General features: G+C 45.4%; 1 protein-coding gene across 1 annotated transcript; it reads right to left on the bottom strand.

Annotated features, from left to right (window-relative positions):
* Positions 1 to 489: 489 nt before the first annotated feature.
* Positions 490 to 4,804, bottom strand: LOC137544806 (olfactory receptor 6N1-like). Its single transcript, XM_068265893.1, has 2 exons — positions 4,775 to 4,804; positions 490 to 1,473 (listed from the first exon to the last, which is right to left on the bottom strand). The coding sequence occupies exons 1-2, from the start codon at positions 4,802 to 4,804 to the stop codon at positions 490 to 492; spliced, it is 1,014 nt and encodes a 337-aa protein (XP_068121994.1).
* Between the last annotated feature and the right edge of the window lie 8,704 nt (positions 4,805 to 13,508).

The following is a 13,508-nucleotide window of genomic DNA, read 5'->3' as shown; positions in this document are numbered from 1 at the left end:
AGCTGGGGCTGCAAACCCCTCTATAGAAACTAGTGTCGGGCTTTTTCTACTTTAAAGGATTAACAATGGTGTGTTGCTTTTGCAGGTGTCAAAACGTGTGTGAACTGCAAATGAGACTGGACAACGACATTAATGCAAAGTCTGCATGCAGCAAGTTAGAATAACATGAACCGTTACAACGAAGCACTGTGAACAGCCCCATAGCGTTGTATAAGCAGTGAGTTAACATGTAGAATAATTCTGCATTGCGACTGGTGTGAACTAGTCCTGAAACATTTTGCAAATAGGAGGAGTTTTCCGACAGCAAATATGATGCAAATCAAATTAGGGCACTATACCATTATATGCAAGAAGTTTTAAATCGGGATGATATCATTTATTGGCTAATTTAAAAAAATAAGAGTAAGCTTTCGGCTATTCGGCTTTCATCAGACTGATGGCTAACACGGTACAAAACTTTACTGCTACTACTATATCATTATATGCCATCTACACTGTATTACAGTTAGTCCTAGTCAATTTGCAGCTTAATTTCTTTAGAAAAGCAACCTTAATGTCCTTGTTTCTCAGGCTGTATATAACGGGATTCATCATGGGAGTTAATACTGTGTATAACAGGGCCACCAAAGAGTCCACATCTGAGGAGTAGGAGGCTGTTGGGCGAATATACATGAAGATAATGGGGAAAAAAAATACATTCACAACCACAAAGTGAGAGGCACAAGTGGAAAACGTTTTCTTACGGCCCGCGTGGGAATTGATTTTGAGGATTGCTAATATAATTTTAACATAAGAAATAAAAATTAGAGTAAAGCTTATAAAAACAATGAGAGCAGCACAGAAGGAACCAATAGCTACATTAAGCGATGTGTTGGCACAAGCCAACTGCAGCAGTGGAGGGTGATCACAGTAGTAATGGTGGATGATATTGGGACCACAAAATGGTAACCTCAAGGCTAAAATCAGAGCGGTGAATGGAGTGGCAAAGCCTCCAATCCACACTACGACGGCAAGTATAAGGTACAATTTTTTTGTCATGATAATTGGGTAGTGTAAGGGGGAGCATATTGCTAAGTAGCGATCGTAGGCCATAGCGGTAAGGAGTATACATTCTGCTGATCCTAAAGACAGGTATATATACATTTGGGCAAAACAGGCAGTGAATGAAATAGTATCGAGGTTCATCAAGAACTTGGCTAACATCTTTGGGATGGTTACTGAGGTGTAGCTCATGTCAATGAAAGACAAATAAGAAACAAAGAAATACATTGGGGTCTTGAGATGGGGGGTGAAAGTGACCAAAAAGAAGATGATCCCATTGCCACATAGAGTGAAAAGGTAGATGCAAAGGAACACACAGAAAAGTATAATTTGATAATTCTGAAGGCTTGGAAATCCAAAAATAATGAATTCTGTCACATAGGTTAACGTTTCGTTTCCAGAAAGAGATGGTGGGACATAATCTTTGTTGGCCTACATGAGATTGAGGCAAAATAAATAAATACATAAATAAAAATTTTTATCATTAGGAATTCATAGCTCTGTATAATGCTATTCTAATTATAACAAGAAAAATACATGATAAAATGTTATATCAAGCATTGATGAAGGCAAGTAGTGCCATGCCAAAAGTCAACATGTGCGTCTGTGATAATAAGGTTGATTGTTGGATGAGGCGGCGGAATTCAAAATATAAGGTTTATCATATTAATTTTTATATCCTTTTAGTTGTCTGGTCACCAGTCACCTCTGAATAACTTGTGGACGAGCAGTGATGCTCGGATGGAGGTCGTGATCACGACTTGCCGTGATTCCACAACCATTTTTCAGCTATCCGCCACAGGTATTCGTCGCCGTGGATCGATTTTCATTCACTAAAATCCGCTTCGGCAGACCGTGAATGAACACATTCACGCCGTGAAAACGGTCGCAGAAGCCGTGGTTAGGTCGTGATTACCAGAAGTAGGCGGAAGTGACTTGCCTGGGCCAATCAGAGGCCCTCACCCAGGCCCTATCAACCAATCATAGGAGGGGAGGCTATGCCCTACCCTCCTGCATATAAAGCGGTGGCCATGATGGAAAAGCTCCGTCCTTGCTAGACTCTGGTACTGAGAGGATCATCTCCAGTCCATTGTTGCTTCAGCAAGCGTGTTTTCTGTGAAAACCCAGCCTTTTTACTCCTAACAGTGCTCTTATATTGTACTTGTCAGTTGTATTTAGTTAGCAAGCCAGTGAGTCATTGCTGTGGTCAGTGTAGTCAGAGTATACTGGTGATTAGTGTGTTTAGTGCAGGCAGGCAGGTCAGGTTCAGAGTGTACTGCTCACTTGTATTCAGCTAGCCCAGGCATGGGCAAGCTTGGCCCTCCAGCTGTTGAGGAACTACAAGTCCCACAATGCATTGCAGGAGTCTGACAGCCACAGTCATGACTCATAAAGGCAAATGCATTGTGGGATTTTGTAGTTCCTTAACAGCTGGAGGGCCAAGTTTGCCCATGCCTGAGCTAGCCAGTCATACACTTCAGCTACTACTTACAGTCAGTCACACCGCCACTGCTGTTCATTCAGTAAGTTTCGTGAGTGACATTGTGTACTACTGTGCTCACTGCTCACTGGTATTATTCATCTCATTACCCAGTGATACCCTTCAGTTACGTTGTACTCTGCTCACTGCTCACTGGTATTATTCATCTCATTACCCAGTGATACCCTTCAGTTACGTTGTACTGTGCTCACTGCTCACTGGTATTATTCATCTAATTTGGCGCGTACGTTAAAAAAGGGCGCCGGGAAAAAAGGGCGCAGGGTTTTAAACGATAATCACGGTTAAAAAAATTTGTGCTATATTTCGTTTAAAAATAATGTTTTATAAAGTTATAAATCATTAAATAATGTGTATGAAATCGGCAATTTTAAAAACGTTAATCTTCTCTGTTTAAAAAGTGAAATTTATAATAACGTTTTATAAAACATTAATAAGAATTTTACTAAAGCTATACCTAACCCTACTCTCACACAGAACCCTCCCTGTACCTATCCCTAACCCCTAGACCCCCCTGTTGGTGCCTAAACCTAAGACCCCCCTGTTGGTGCCTAAACCTAAGACCCCCCTGTTGGTGCCTAAACCTAAGACCCCCCTGGTGGTGCCTAAACCTAAGACCCCCCTGTTGGTGCCTAAACCTAAGACCCCCCTGGTGGTACCTAAACCTAAGACCCCCCTGTTGGTGCCTAAACCTAAGACCCCCCTGGTGGTGCCTAAACCTAAGACCCCCCTGGTGGTGCCTAAACCTAAGACCCCCCTGGTGGTGCCTAAACCTAAGACCCTCCTTGTGATGCCTAAACCTAAGACCCCCCAGTGATAAGCATTAATAACGTTTTTAAAAAAATATGGTGCGGTTTTTCGTTTAAAAATGTTTAAAAAAATAATAATAATTGTACGGTTTTTCGTTCAAAAGTAATGTTTTAAAAAATATTGTACTGTTTTTCGTTTAAAAATAATGTTTAAAAAATTATAAATCATTAAATAATGGGTAATCATGAGAAGCAGTTATAAAACATTAAAAGTCTCCGGGTGCCGCTTTTAAAACGTTATTTTTCTCCGGCGCCCTTTTTTCCTGTTGGGCGCCCATTAAACGATATTTATTATGGGAGTGAATGGCGGCGCCCTTTTTGTCCACCTGCCTCATGCGCCCAAATTTCCTGCTTCCTAATTTGGCAGTGATAACCTTCAGTTATGTTGTACTCTGCTCACTGCTCACTGGTATTAATCATCTCATTACCCAATGATACCCTTCTGTTACGTTGTACTGTGCTCACTGCTCACTGGTGCTCACTGCTCACTGGTGAATTTAAGTATTATATGATTGAATTCGTAGGCCTTAGTTACTTTAACTGAGGTTAGTTAAAAGACTTGATTTGAGTCGGACTGTACAAGGCTACGCGCTGTACAGACAGATAGGCAGTCTTGTTCTGTAAACATCGAGCCAAGTACAGTAAACAAAGTTATTCCTCAGAACAAGATGACCGGTGCCTGGAGTATGGGGTTTTCCAGGCCATGCGCAGTAAAGACTGTGCTTGTCATGATACCACGGGGTATCTCACGGGGTCTTAGCCAATAGCAGGCGATAAGTTATTGATACTTCCCTGTTCACATGATGTTACGTTTAACTCTTTAGTGGTCGGTATTAAAGCAGCCGACGGGCTCCAGAGAGCCACTTCTGACTTCTGCTGCTTCTGACTTCTGGCTTATGACTCCACCCTCTACTTTTATTTGTAATATGTCTTGTCATCTTATCTAACTGTATGCTGTATATAGGGCTATGTGCCATGTAGTATAGATGTAACATAACCGAGGCCTGATCTAGCTATTAGAGATAGATCAAGTATGCAAGGAATGCAAAGAGGACTTACTACAGAACAATTGCTTCTCTGTGTAGAGATAAGCATCTGTATATCTGTTTACTGAATAAACTCCTGAGACTTTGATGAAGTCTAAAGGGACCCATACACCTAACGATTTTCCCGCCGATATACAGCAGATTTGATCACTGTGATCGAATCTGCTGTGAAATCGTTGCGCAAACGCAAATGCAAGCAATTGATTTCTATCTGAAACCAATCGTTCCCGTCGATTCCCGTCGAGCCGTCCGTGCGGAAGATTTTTCTCGATCACCGGCGGGTCAGGAGTGCGTCGATAGCAGCGTTCGAATGCCCGACGACCGATGCAATACAGCGGCAATACATTACCTGCTCCACTGGCGCGTGTCCCCGCAGTTACCGATGTCTTCTCCTCCGCTGAGTTCCGCATTCCGGTCTGGCTGGCTTCACTTCCTGTCCCGGCAGGAAGTTTAAACAGTATAGCGCCCTCTACTGTTTAAACTTCCCAGGACAGAAAGAAGTGAAGCCAACCGGACCGGAACGTGGAACCCAGCGGAGAAGAAGACATCGGTGACAGCAGGGACACACGCCGGCGGAGCAGGTAATGTATGCGGGGGGGAAGGCAGTGGCATCACCACCACAGATTGTGATCGGTTTCATGCTGAAATAAATTCACAATCTGTTTGCAGCAAAGGCAGCCATACGATCCCTCTCTGATCAGATTCGATCAGAGAGGGATCTATCTGTTGGTCGAATCTGATGGAAAATTGACCAGTGTATGGCCACCTTAAGAAGTTCTATCTCCTATGCTGCTTGCTGTGATGAGAGTCAAGTTATCACACTTCCTGTGGAAGTGGTTCGATTTGAGGAGCGTCTAACGGAACAGGAGTTTAACAATATGGAATCGGGAGACAGAGATGCCAGTCGGATAAGTTTCCAGAGGCCAATCCTGGTTTGGAGAACAGCGAGATTTCCGAGATCGGAAAGAGACTAAAAAAACTGACTGAGCAAAGCATAATGCAAATTGCTAATGTTTTTCTTTGCCAAGGAGGTGCTCTCATAATGAAGAGTACCGTGCTGATGGTGATCCTAGGCTGCCATTTCATCCTAGGAGACCGAGGAGAGGACATTCTCATGAACAGTTAGGGGTTAATGAGAACACAAGGCCCAAGCATGTTAATGTTTGGAGAAAATGGTACTGATCCTTTTGCACTTCCCTCTGATTGGCCCAACTGGCCCGAACAGGGAAGGAGGAAAAGATCACTTGTGCCAGGTGGAAACAAATTTCATGGCACAATGTTGGTGAAAAGTATGAAGGGCCAAGTGTGCTGGAAGTGTGATGTGAACGGCAGCTTAAATCTGCTCTGGAATGTCACACTCCCGGAACCGAAGCACCGATCCAAACTCTTGTTAAAAGGTACATTGCAGTACAATGGGTACATGCAAAAGGTGGAGTGTGTTGCTCAGGATTACCTTGTCTTGGTTCTCTGGAGTGAGATGGTTCTATATTGGAGAGGAACGAGCAGTAAGCGTCACTGGGGACACCTGTTTCTTCCACACATGTCTTACACCATGACCTGAGAGGTTAACATTTTTTGGTGCTAGATGGGGAGGTGAAACAAGTAGACTTGTCGTCATGCTGGGAATTCTCAGAGAACTACCTGTGTTTGCCGGGGCAAGTCAGATGGAGTGAGGAAGCATGCTGGCTCAATAACACAGAATGCGCAGCTGCCATTCAAAAGATCCATCCTAAAGCCAAACCAATATCTCTGGTGGCTGAAGGAAAATTTTGTTTTTTAACCACTTCAGGATTCTGCGTACGCTTAACTACGCCCCTGAATCCTGAAGTGGATTGCATTCCATGTCAGTTCACGGAGGGTGTCTCCGTGAACACCCTACGAGCCACCGATCGCGGCTCGCAGGGTAAATGTAAACACGCGGGGAAGATCTTCCCTGGTGTTTACATATATACGGCGCTGCTGCGCAGCAGCGCCATAGAGGAGATCGGCGATCCCCGGCCTCTGATTGGCCGGGGATCACCGGTATCTGATAGGCTAAAGCCTATCCGGCGCAGGTGGGCTTTCCGTCCTGCGCCGCACACAGGGGACGGGAGAGGGAGGGAAGGAGGCAGAGGGAGGACTAGTGCTGCGGAGGGGGGCTTTGAGGAGCCCCCCCCGCTAGGCACAGCAGCGCGGCGGCGATCAGACCCCCCCAGCAGGACATCCCCCTAGTGGGGAAAAAAGGGGGGAAGTCTGATCGCCCTGCCTGATTTCTGATCTGTGCTGCGGGCTGAAGAGCCCCCGCAGCACAGATCAGCCAAACCACCCGGAATCCGGAAGTGGTTAAACATGATGTCTACTGACACATTCATGGTACATTTTTATAATTGTTCCGACAAGGTTGATCTTCCAAGCGGAACTTATTGTGTGAGCGGAGATCCCATATGGATCAAGTCATCTAGGTTTGACTACGTTATTCCTCAAATTGTTAAGAGAACTCTAAAGTTCAAAGCTCCACAGGAAGTGCCCATCCTGAGGGATAACACGCCATGGGACGAATGGGTACAGGTTTTGACACAAAACCACACTTTGTTACAATGGTTAAACAAAGAGAACACTAAATTAGAGGTGACATTTCACAATGATCAAGGGGATCTTAAAGAGGTTGAACACAAATATAATCAGGTGAGTTCCAGTCTGACCTGGTGGAGAAGATTTCTGGCGATGTTCCAGGGACACTCGGACTGGACCTCTACAGTTCAAAATCTCTTTCTACACCCACTAGTCGTAATGATGGGGATGACAATCTTGGGCGTCTGTGAGAAAACGCGGAAAAGCCGCCGCATGTGCCATACTACCTGACACGCGTCAGGTAGTATGGTGGAATGCGGAAAAGCCACCGCATGTCCTGACAGCAAAGCAGCTGTTTCCACGTCCAACGCGGCGGTTTGCATGCAGCAGCGTGCGCTTGTTGTGGCTGGGTCTGTTAGTGCACATAGGCAGATGGAGAGCTACAAGCGCGTGGGCCTGAACTCAGGACCTTTATACCAGCAGGGGAAGTGTCAGCTTATTCCTTGATTCCTGCAGGACTCATGATTGGCTGAATGGCTCAGGCAGGGCAGCAGAGTCCAGCAACTATATATTCTGCTGCTTGTCAGTTGCTGGTTGTCTGCCATTGCTAACACTTACGTGAAGGCACTCAGACCATAGTCAGATCCTTACAGTGTGTTTGAACTAGGTGGACCTGGGAATTCACACTTAGCCAGATTCTGTTGATAGCTTAAAGTACTAATTGAATTGTATTATTTGTTAGACCAGTTCCAAGGTGTTGAGATCAAGGCCCTCACACCCCAGACTAGGAATACTGTGTATCTTCTGTGTATTCTCTAGCATAGTTCCAGGGTGTTGAGATCAAGGCTCTCACACCCAAGATTAGGGAACTGTATTGTCTTTGTGTTATATTCCAGACTAGTTCCAGGGTGTTGATGATCACGGAACTCACACCCAAGACTAGGGAATTGTATTATCATTTATGTTATGCTCCAGACTAGTTCCAGGGTGTTGTGACTACGGACCTCACACCCAAGACTAGGATTGTGCTACTACTGTATTACGCTAGCCCAGTTCAGGGCAAGACCTTATATCAGCAGCAGGGCTTCCTGCAACCCCAGCCTCGGTCCCTCGCTCAGGGGTCCACAGGCTACAGGAATATCACCCACAGTCAGGGGTGAGTTCCTCAGGAGTCTTAGGCCGCCAGCTCCTCTGGTGGTCTTCACTCAGAGTTGTTACTGTTGCACCAAACACTTACATTCTCTCAGGTGTCTAGAGGTTAGACATATCCGATTATTGACGATTCCGCAGATCCTCAATAATCGGGTATATCTGTATTCTTGGGGATACTGCGGATCGCCAAGGATCAGATTCTCTCTCTGGTTGCTGACACCGATCGTTACAGCGTCATTACACATGTGAGGTTGTGTGTGAAATTACGCAAACAAATCAACATGGTTAAGAGATTGGTGTCAGATAAACAATCTCATAAGCCAATATTTCCAAGCTAAGCGATATACAAGGTGAGGTGTCTAGCTTTCAGCAGTACCTATGGGGATGGAGCTGATTGTATAAAGGTGGTTTTCTAGAAGACCCCTAGCACGGCTCCGTCACTTTGGGTACAAACAAGTTTCACTTTTCCATGGTCAAGTGGGGTATGTAAGGGATACGCCTATGATGAGAATGCTGAGCAGAGAATGGGATGAGGGCATTCCCAGAGAGATAAGAGGTCTTGCTCTCCCTCCCAGGGGCATTCACCTAGAGCCGAGAGAGTGTGTTGGGAAACGAGCATGGAGGGGTAAAACATAACAAAAACAGGCTCATGGGTACTGTCTGAACAAGTAGAAGGGATCTGCAGATCAAGCCTTTTCAGGGGGGATTGTTAAAATTGAAGTATTATATGATTGAATTCGTAGGCCTCAGTTACTTTCACTGAGGTTAGTTAAAAGACTTGATTTGCAGAGTATACCTTTAAAGAGGATTTCTAGAAGCACTGAAGAACAGTGTGAGTCGGACTGTTCAAGGCTACGCGGGGTACAGACAGATAGGCAGTCTTGTTCTGTAAACATCGAAAACTATTTGCCCCTTTCCTGATTTCTTATTCTTTTGCATGTTTGTCACACTTAAATGTTTCTGCTCATCAAAAACCGTTAACTATTAGTCAAAGATAACATAATTGAACACAAAATGCAGTTTTAAATGATGGTTTTTATTATTTAGCGAGAAAAAAAACTCAAAACCTACATGGCCCTGTGTGAAAAAGAAATTGCCCCCTGAACCTAATAACTGGTTGGGCCACCCTTAGCAGCAATAACTGCAATCAAGCGTTTGCGATAACTTGCAACAAGTCTTTTACAGCGCTCTGGAGGAATTTTGGCCCACTCATCTTTGCAGAATTGTTGTAATTCAGCTTTATTTGAAGGTTTTCTAGCATGAACTGCCTTTTTAAGGTCATGCCACAACATCTTAATAGGATTCATGTCAGGGCTTTGACTAGGCCACTCCAAAGTCTTCATTTTGTTTTTCTTCAGCCATTCAGAGGTGGATTTGCTGGTGTCTTTTGGGTCATTGTCCTGCTGCAGCACCCAAGATCGCTTCAGCTTGAGTTGACGAACAGATGGCCGGACATTCTCCTTCAGGATTTTTTGGTAGACAGTAGAATTCATGGTTCCATCTATCACAGCAAGCCTTCCAGGTCCTGAAGCAGCAAAACAACCCCAGACCATCACACTACCACCACCATATTTTACTGTTGGTATGATATTCTTTTGCTGAAATGCTGTGTTACTTCTACGACAGATTTAACAGGACACGCACCTTCCAAAAAGTTCAACTTTTGTCTCGGCGGTCCACAAGGTATTTTCCCATAAGTCTTGGCAATCATTGAGATGTTTTTTTAGCAAAATTGAGACGAGCCTTAATGTTCTTTTTGCTTAAAAGTGGTTTGCGCCTTGGATATCTGCCATGCAGGCCGTTTTTGCCCAATCTCTTTCTTATGGTGGAGTTGTGAAAACTGACCTTAATTGAGGCAAGTGAGGCCTGCAGTTCTTTAGATGTTGTCCTGGGGTCTTTTGTGGCCTCTCGGATGAGTTTTCTCTGCGCTCTTGGGGTAATTTTGGTCGGCCAGCCACTCCTGGGAATGTTCATCACTGTTCCATGTTTTTGCCATTTGTGGATAATGGCTCTCACTGTGGTTCGCTGGAGTCCCAAAGCTTTAGAAATGGCTTTATAACCTTTACCAGACTGATAGATCTCAATTACAGTACTTTTGTTCTCATTTGTTCCTGAATTTCTTTGGATCTTGGCATGATGTCTAGCTTTTGAGGTGCTTTTGGTCTACTTCTCTGTGTCAGATAGCTCCTATTTAAGTGATTTCTTGATTGAAACAGGTGTGGCAGTAATCAGGCCTGGGGGTGACTACAGAAATTGAACTCAGGTGTGATAAACTACAGTTAAGTTATTTTTTAACAAGGGGGGCAATCACTTTTTCACACAGGGCCATATAGGTTTTGAGTTTTTTTTCCTCACTAAATAATAAAAACCATCATTTAAAACTGCATTTTGTGTTCAATTATGTTATCTTTGACTAATAGTTAACGGTTTTTGATGAGCAGAAACATTTAAGTGTGACAAACATGCAAAAGAATAAGAAATCAGGAAGGGGGCAAATAGTTTTTCACACCACTGTAGATGTAACATAAGAGAGGCCTGATCTAGCTATTAGACATAGATCAAGTATGCAAGGAATGCAAAGAGGACTTACTACAGAACAATTGATTCACTGTGTAGAGATAAGCATCTGTATATCTGTTTACTGAATAAACTCCTGAGACTTTGATGACGTCTAAAGAGGCCCATACACCTAACGATTTTCCCGCCGAAATACGGCCGTTTCGATCACAGTGATAGAAACGGCCATGAAATCGCTGCGCACACCGCTGACAGTCGATCCATCCGTGCAGAAGATTTTTCTCGGTCGCTGGCAGGTCGGGAGTGCGTCGATAGAAAGAGTGCGTTCGAATGCCCGACGACCGACGCAATACAGCGGGTATACATTACCTGCTCCGCCGGCATGAGTCCACCGCTGTCTTCTCCGTCTGGTCCCGGCATCTTCTCCGCTTCAGCTTCCGCATCCCGGCATCCGGCATAACTTCCTGTGTCACTGCAGTGACAGCGGAAGTACAAATAGAGGGCGCTCTATTTGAACTTCCGCTGTCACTGGAGTGACAGAAAGTTATACGCGGATGCCAGCCGGGAGCCGATGCGGAGAAGATGCTGGGACCAGGCGGAGAAGAACGCGGTGGACCAGGGGGCTCGCGCCGGTAATGTATGCAGGGGGGGGGGGGACGGCGGCAGCTCCACAGATTGTGATTGGTTTCAGGCTGAAATCGATTCACAATCTGTTTGCAGTAAAGGTGGCCATACGATCCCTCTCTGATCAGATTCGATCAGAGAGGGATCTATCTTTTGGTCGAATCTGATGGCAAATCGACCAGTGTATGGCCACCTTAAGAAGTTCTATCTCCTATGCTGCTTGCTGTGATGAGAGTCAAGTTATCACACTTCCTGTGATATGGTGCCGAACGAAGGTGTAGTATTGTTGCCAATAGCAACCAAAGTATAGATTCTTGGAACTGATATTAATCATCTCATTACCCAGTGATACCCTTCAGTTACGTTGTACTGTGCTCACTGCTCACTGGTATTATTCATCTCATTACCCAGTGATACCCTTCAGTTACGTTGTACTGTTCTTACTGGTATTATTCATCTCATTAGCCAGTGATACCCTTCAGTTACGTTGTACTTCTCACTGCTCACTGGTATTATTCAGCTCATTAACCAGTGATTCGCTTCAGTTACTATTTACAGACAGTCAGACTGCCACTGCAGTTCGTTCACCACGTTTCGTGAGCCCATCATGAGTTTCTCACAGACCTCCGCTGTGACCAGCACTCCCCTAGATTTGGTAAGATTGGATGAAAAAGATTGGATCATTAGTGGCCACCTTTAGACCCAAGTGTCCCCAGCAACCAGCAAGTCCCCATCATCACTGCAACTCAGTGGACACTGATGCAGCAAGTATGCCTGGTGCTGAGTCCCCTCCTGGAGGTAAGCAAGATGGTCAGCGAGGAGCGAGCCTCCATGTGTCAGTGGGTGCCCATGGTTTGCCTGCTGGACCAGGCAATGTGCAATTAAATTGAGCATGGGGAGGCAGCCCTGAGGCCGCTGGATTAAGGAGCAGATGGCAGCACAAGAGGGCTCACGGGTAGTGGAAGAGTTGGTGGTCCCTAACCTGAATGCTAAGGAGGAGGAACAGAGCGCTGCTGGTGTTGTACGGGGATGGCGGCTTGGGGAGGAGGACACGGCACAGGAACAGGACAGGCATGTGTGATATGGGACAATGAGAACGAGGTCACCGAGAAGCGCTCTCGGCTCTCCCACGCCTCTGTCGACAAACTCACCTTCCTGAAAATCAACCAGGCTTGGGTGGAAGGTGAGTTCCTGGCCTCTATAGTCAGACACAGGGGGACATGAAGTGGCTGCTGTAATGTGTTAACCATGCCTGCCTTTGCAAAGAAAGTTACAACCTGCCTACCTTGGTTCATTTTTTGGCTGTGGTACTACCAGTGAGTTGCCCGGGTCCACTGACGCATCTAATTTTTTGGGCAGCACTATTACACTGTGGTACTACCAGTGAATTGCCATGGTCTTTCTGTGCTGCCGAACTGACCGGCCGCTTTGTCCTCCTGACTCAGTCACTCACTACTACACTCTCCGTTCACACTGCCCGGGTCACCGGACGCATTTCATTTTTTGAGCAGCACTATTACACTGTGGTACTACCAGTGAGTTGCCATGGTCCTTGTATGCTGCCGAACTGTCTCCTGACTCAGTCGCTACTACACTCTGCGTTCACACTGCCAACTCTGCTGCCTGTCATGTCATTGCTAATCGCTGCAACCCCCCCCCCCCCCAAAAAAAATTACAAAAACCTCTCTGGGTCTTTTTGGCGTCAGCCACTCACCCTCCTCCAGTGGTACCATCACCGCCAAGTGCCATTGGGACTCGCCTTTACCTCTGTGATTGCTTAACATGTATTTCCCTGTTTAAAACCACTTATTACCAAGTAATAGCCCCATTTAAAGTGTTGATTTCACTCTGTAACATCAATTTTCTCAAAAACAAAAAATCATTTTTGGAATTTTTTTGTTTAAGTTGTAGCCCCGTATCACCTTGATAATCCATGCAATTTGGGGGATTGTAACATGTATGGGGGCTTTGCTATTAACATTAAAAGAAAATCCGGATCTGGCCGTGGATCCGGCCGTGATTGCCTCATTCACGACCAAAAATCCGCGTCGTGGCGTGGACGCGTATCACAATACGGAACCAATCACGCCGGAGGCGGAGTTTTTTTGGCAACACCCGTGGTTGTCGATTTTGTGGATCGGGACATCCAAGCATCACTATGGACGAGTTAAGAAGTGGTCTACCACGGCTATTCACCGGCGGTAGTGCTTCTGATTCATACCGATGTGTCTCTAGGACTTGCTTAGCGAACTTCTCCACAGAGTCACAGTT

Source organism: Hyperolius riggenbachi, chromosome 2, assembly GCF_040937935.1.
Source record: "Hyperolius riggenbachi isolate aHypRig1 chromosome 2, aHypRig1.pri, whole genome shotgun sequence".
In the NCBI taxonomy this organism is placed as follows: Eukaryota; Metazoa; Chordata; class Amphibia; order Anura; family Hyperoliidae; genus Hyperolius; species Hyperolius riggenbachi.
This window is presented reverse-complemented; position numbering and strand designations above follow the sequence as displayed.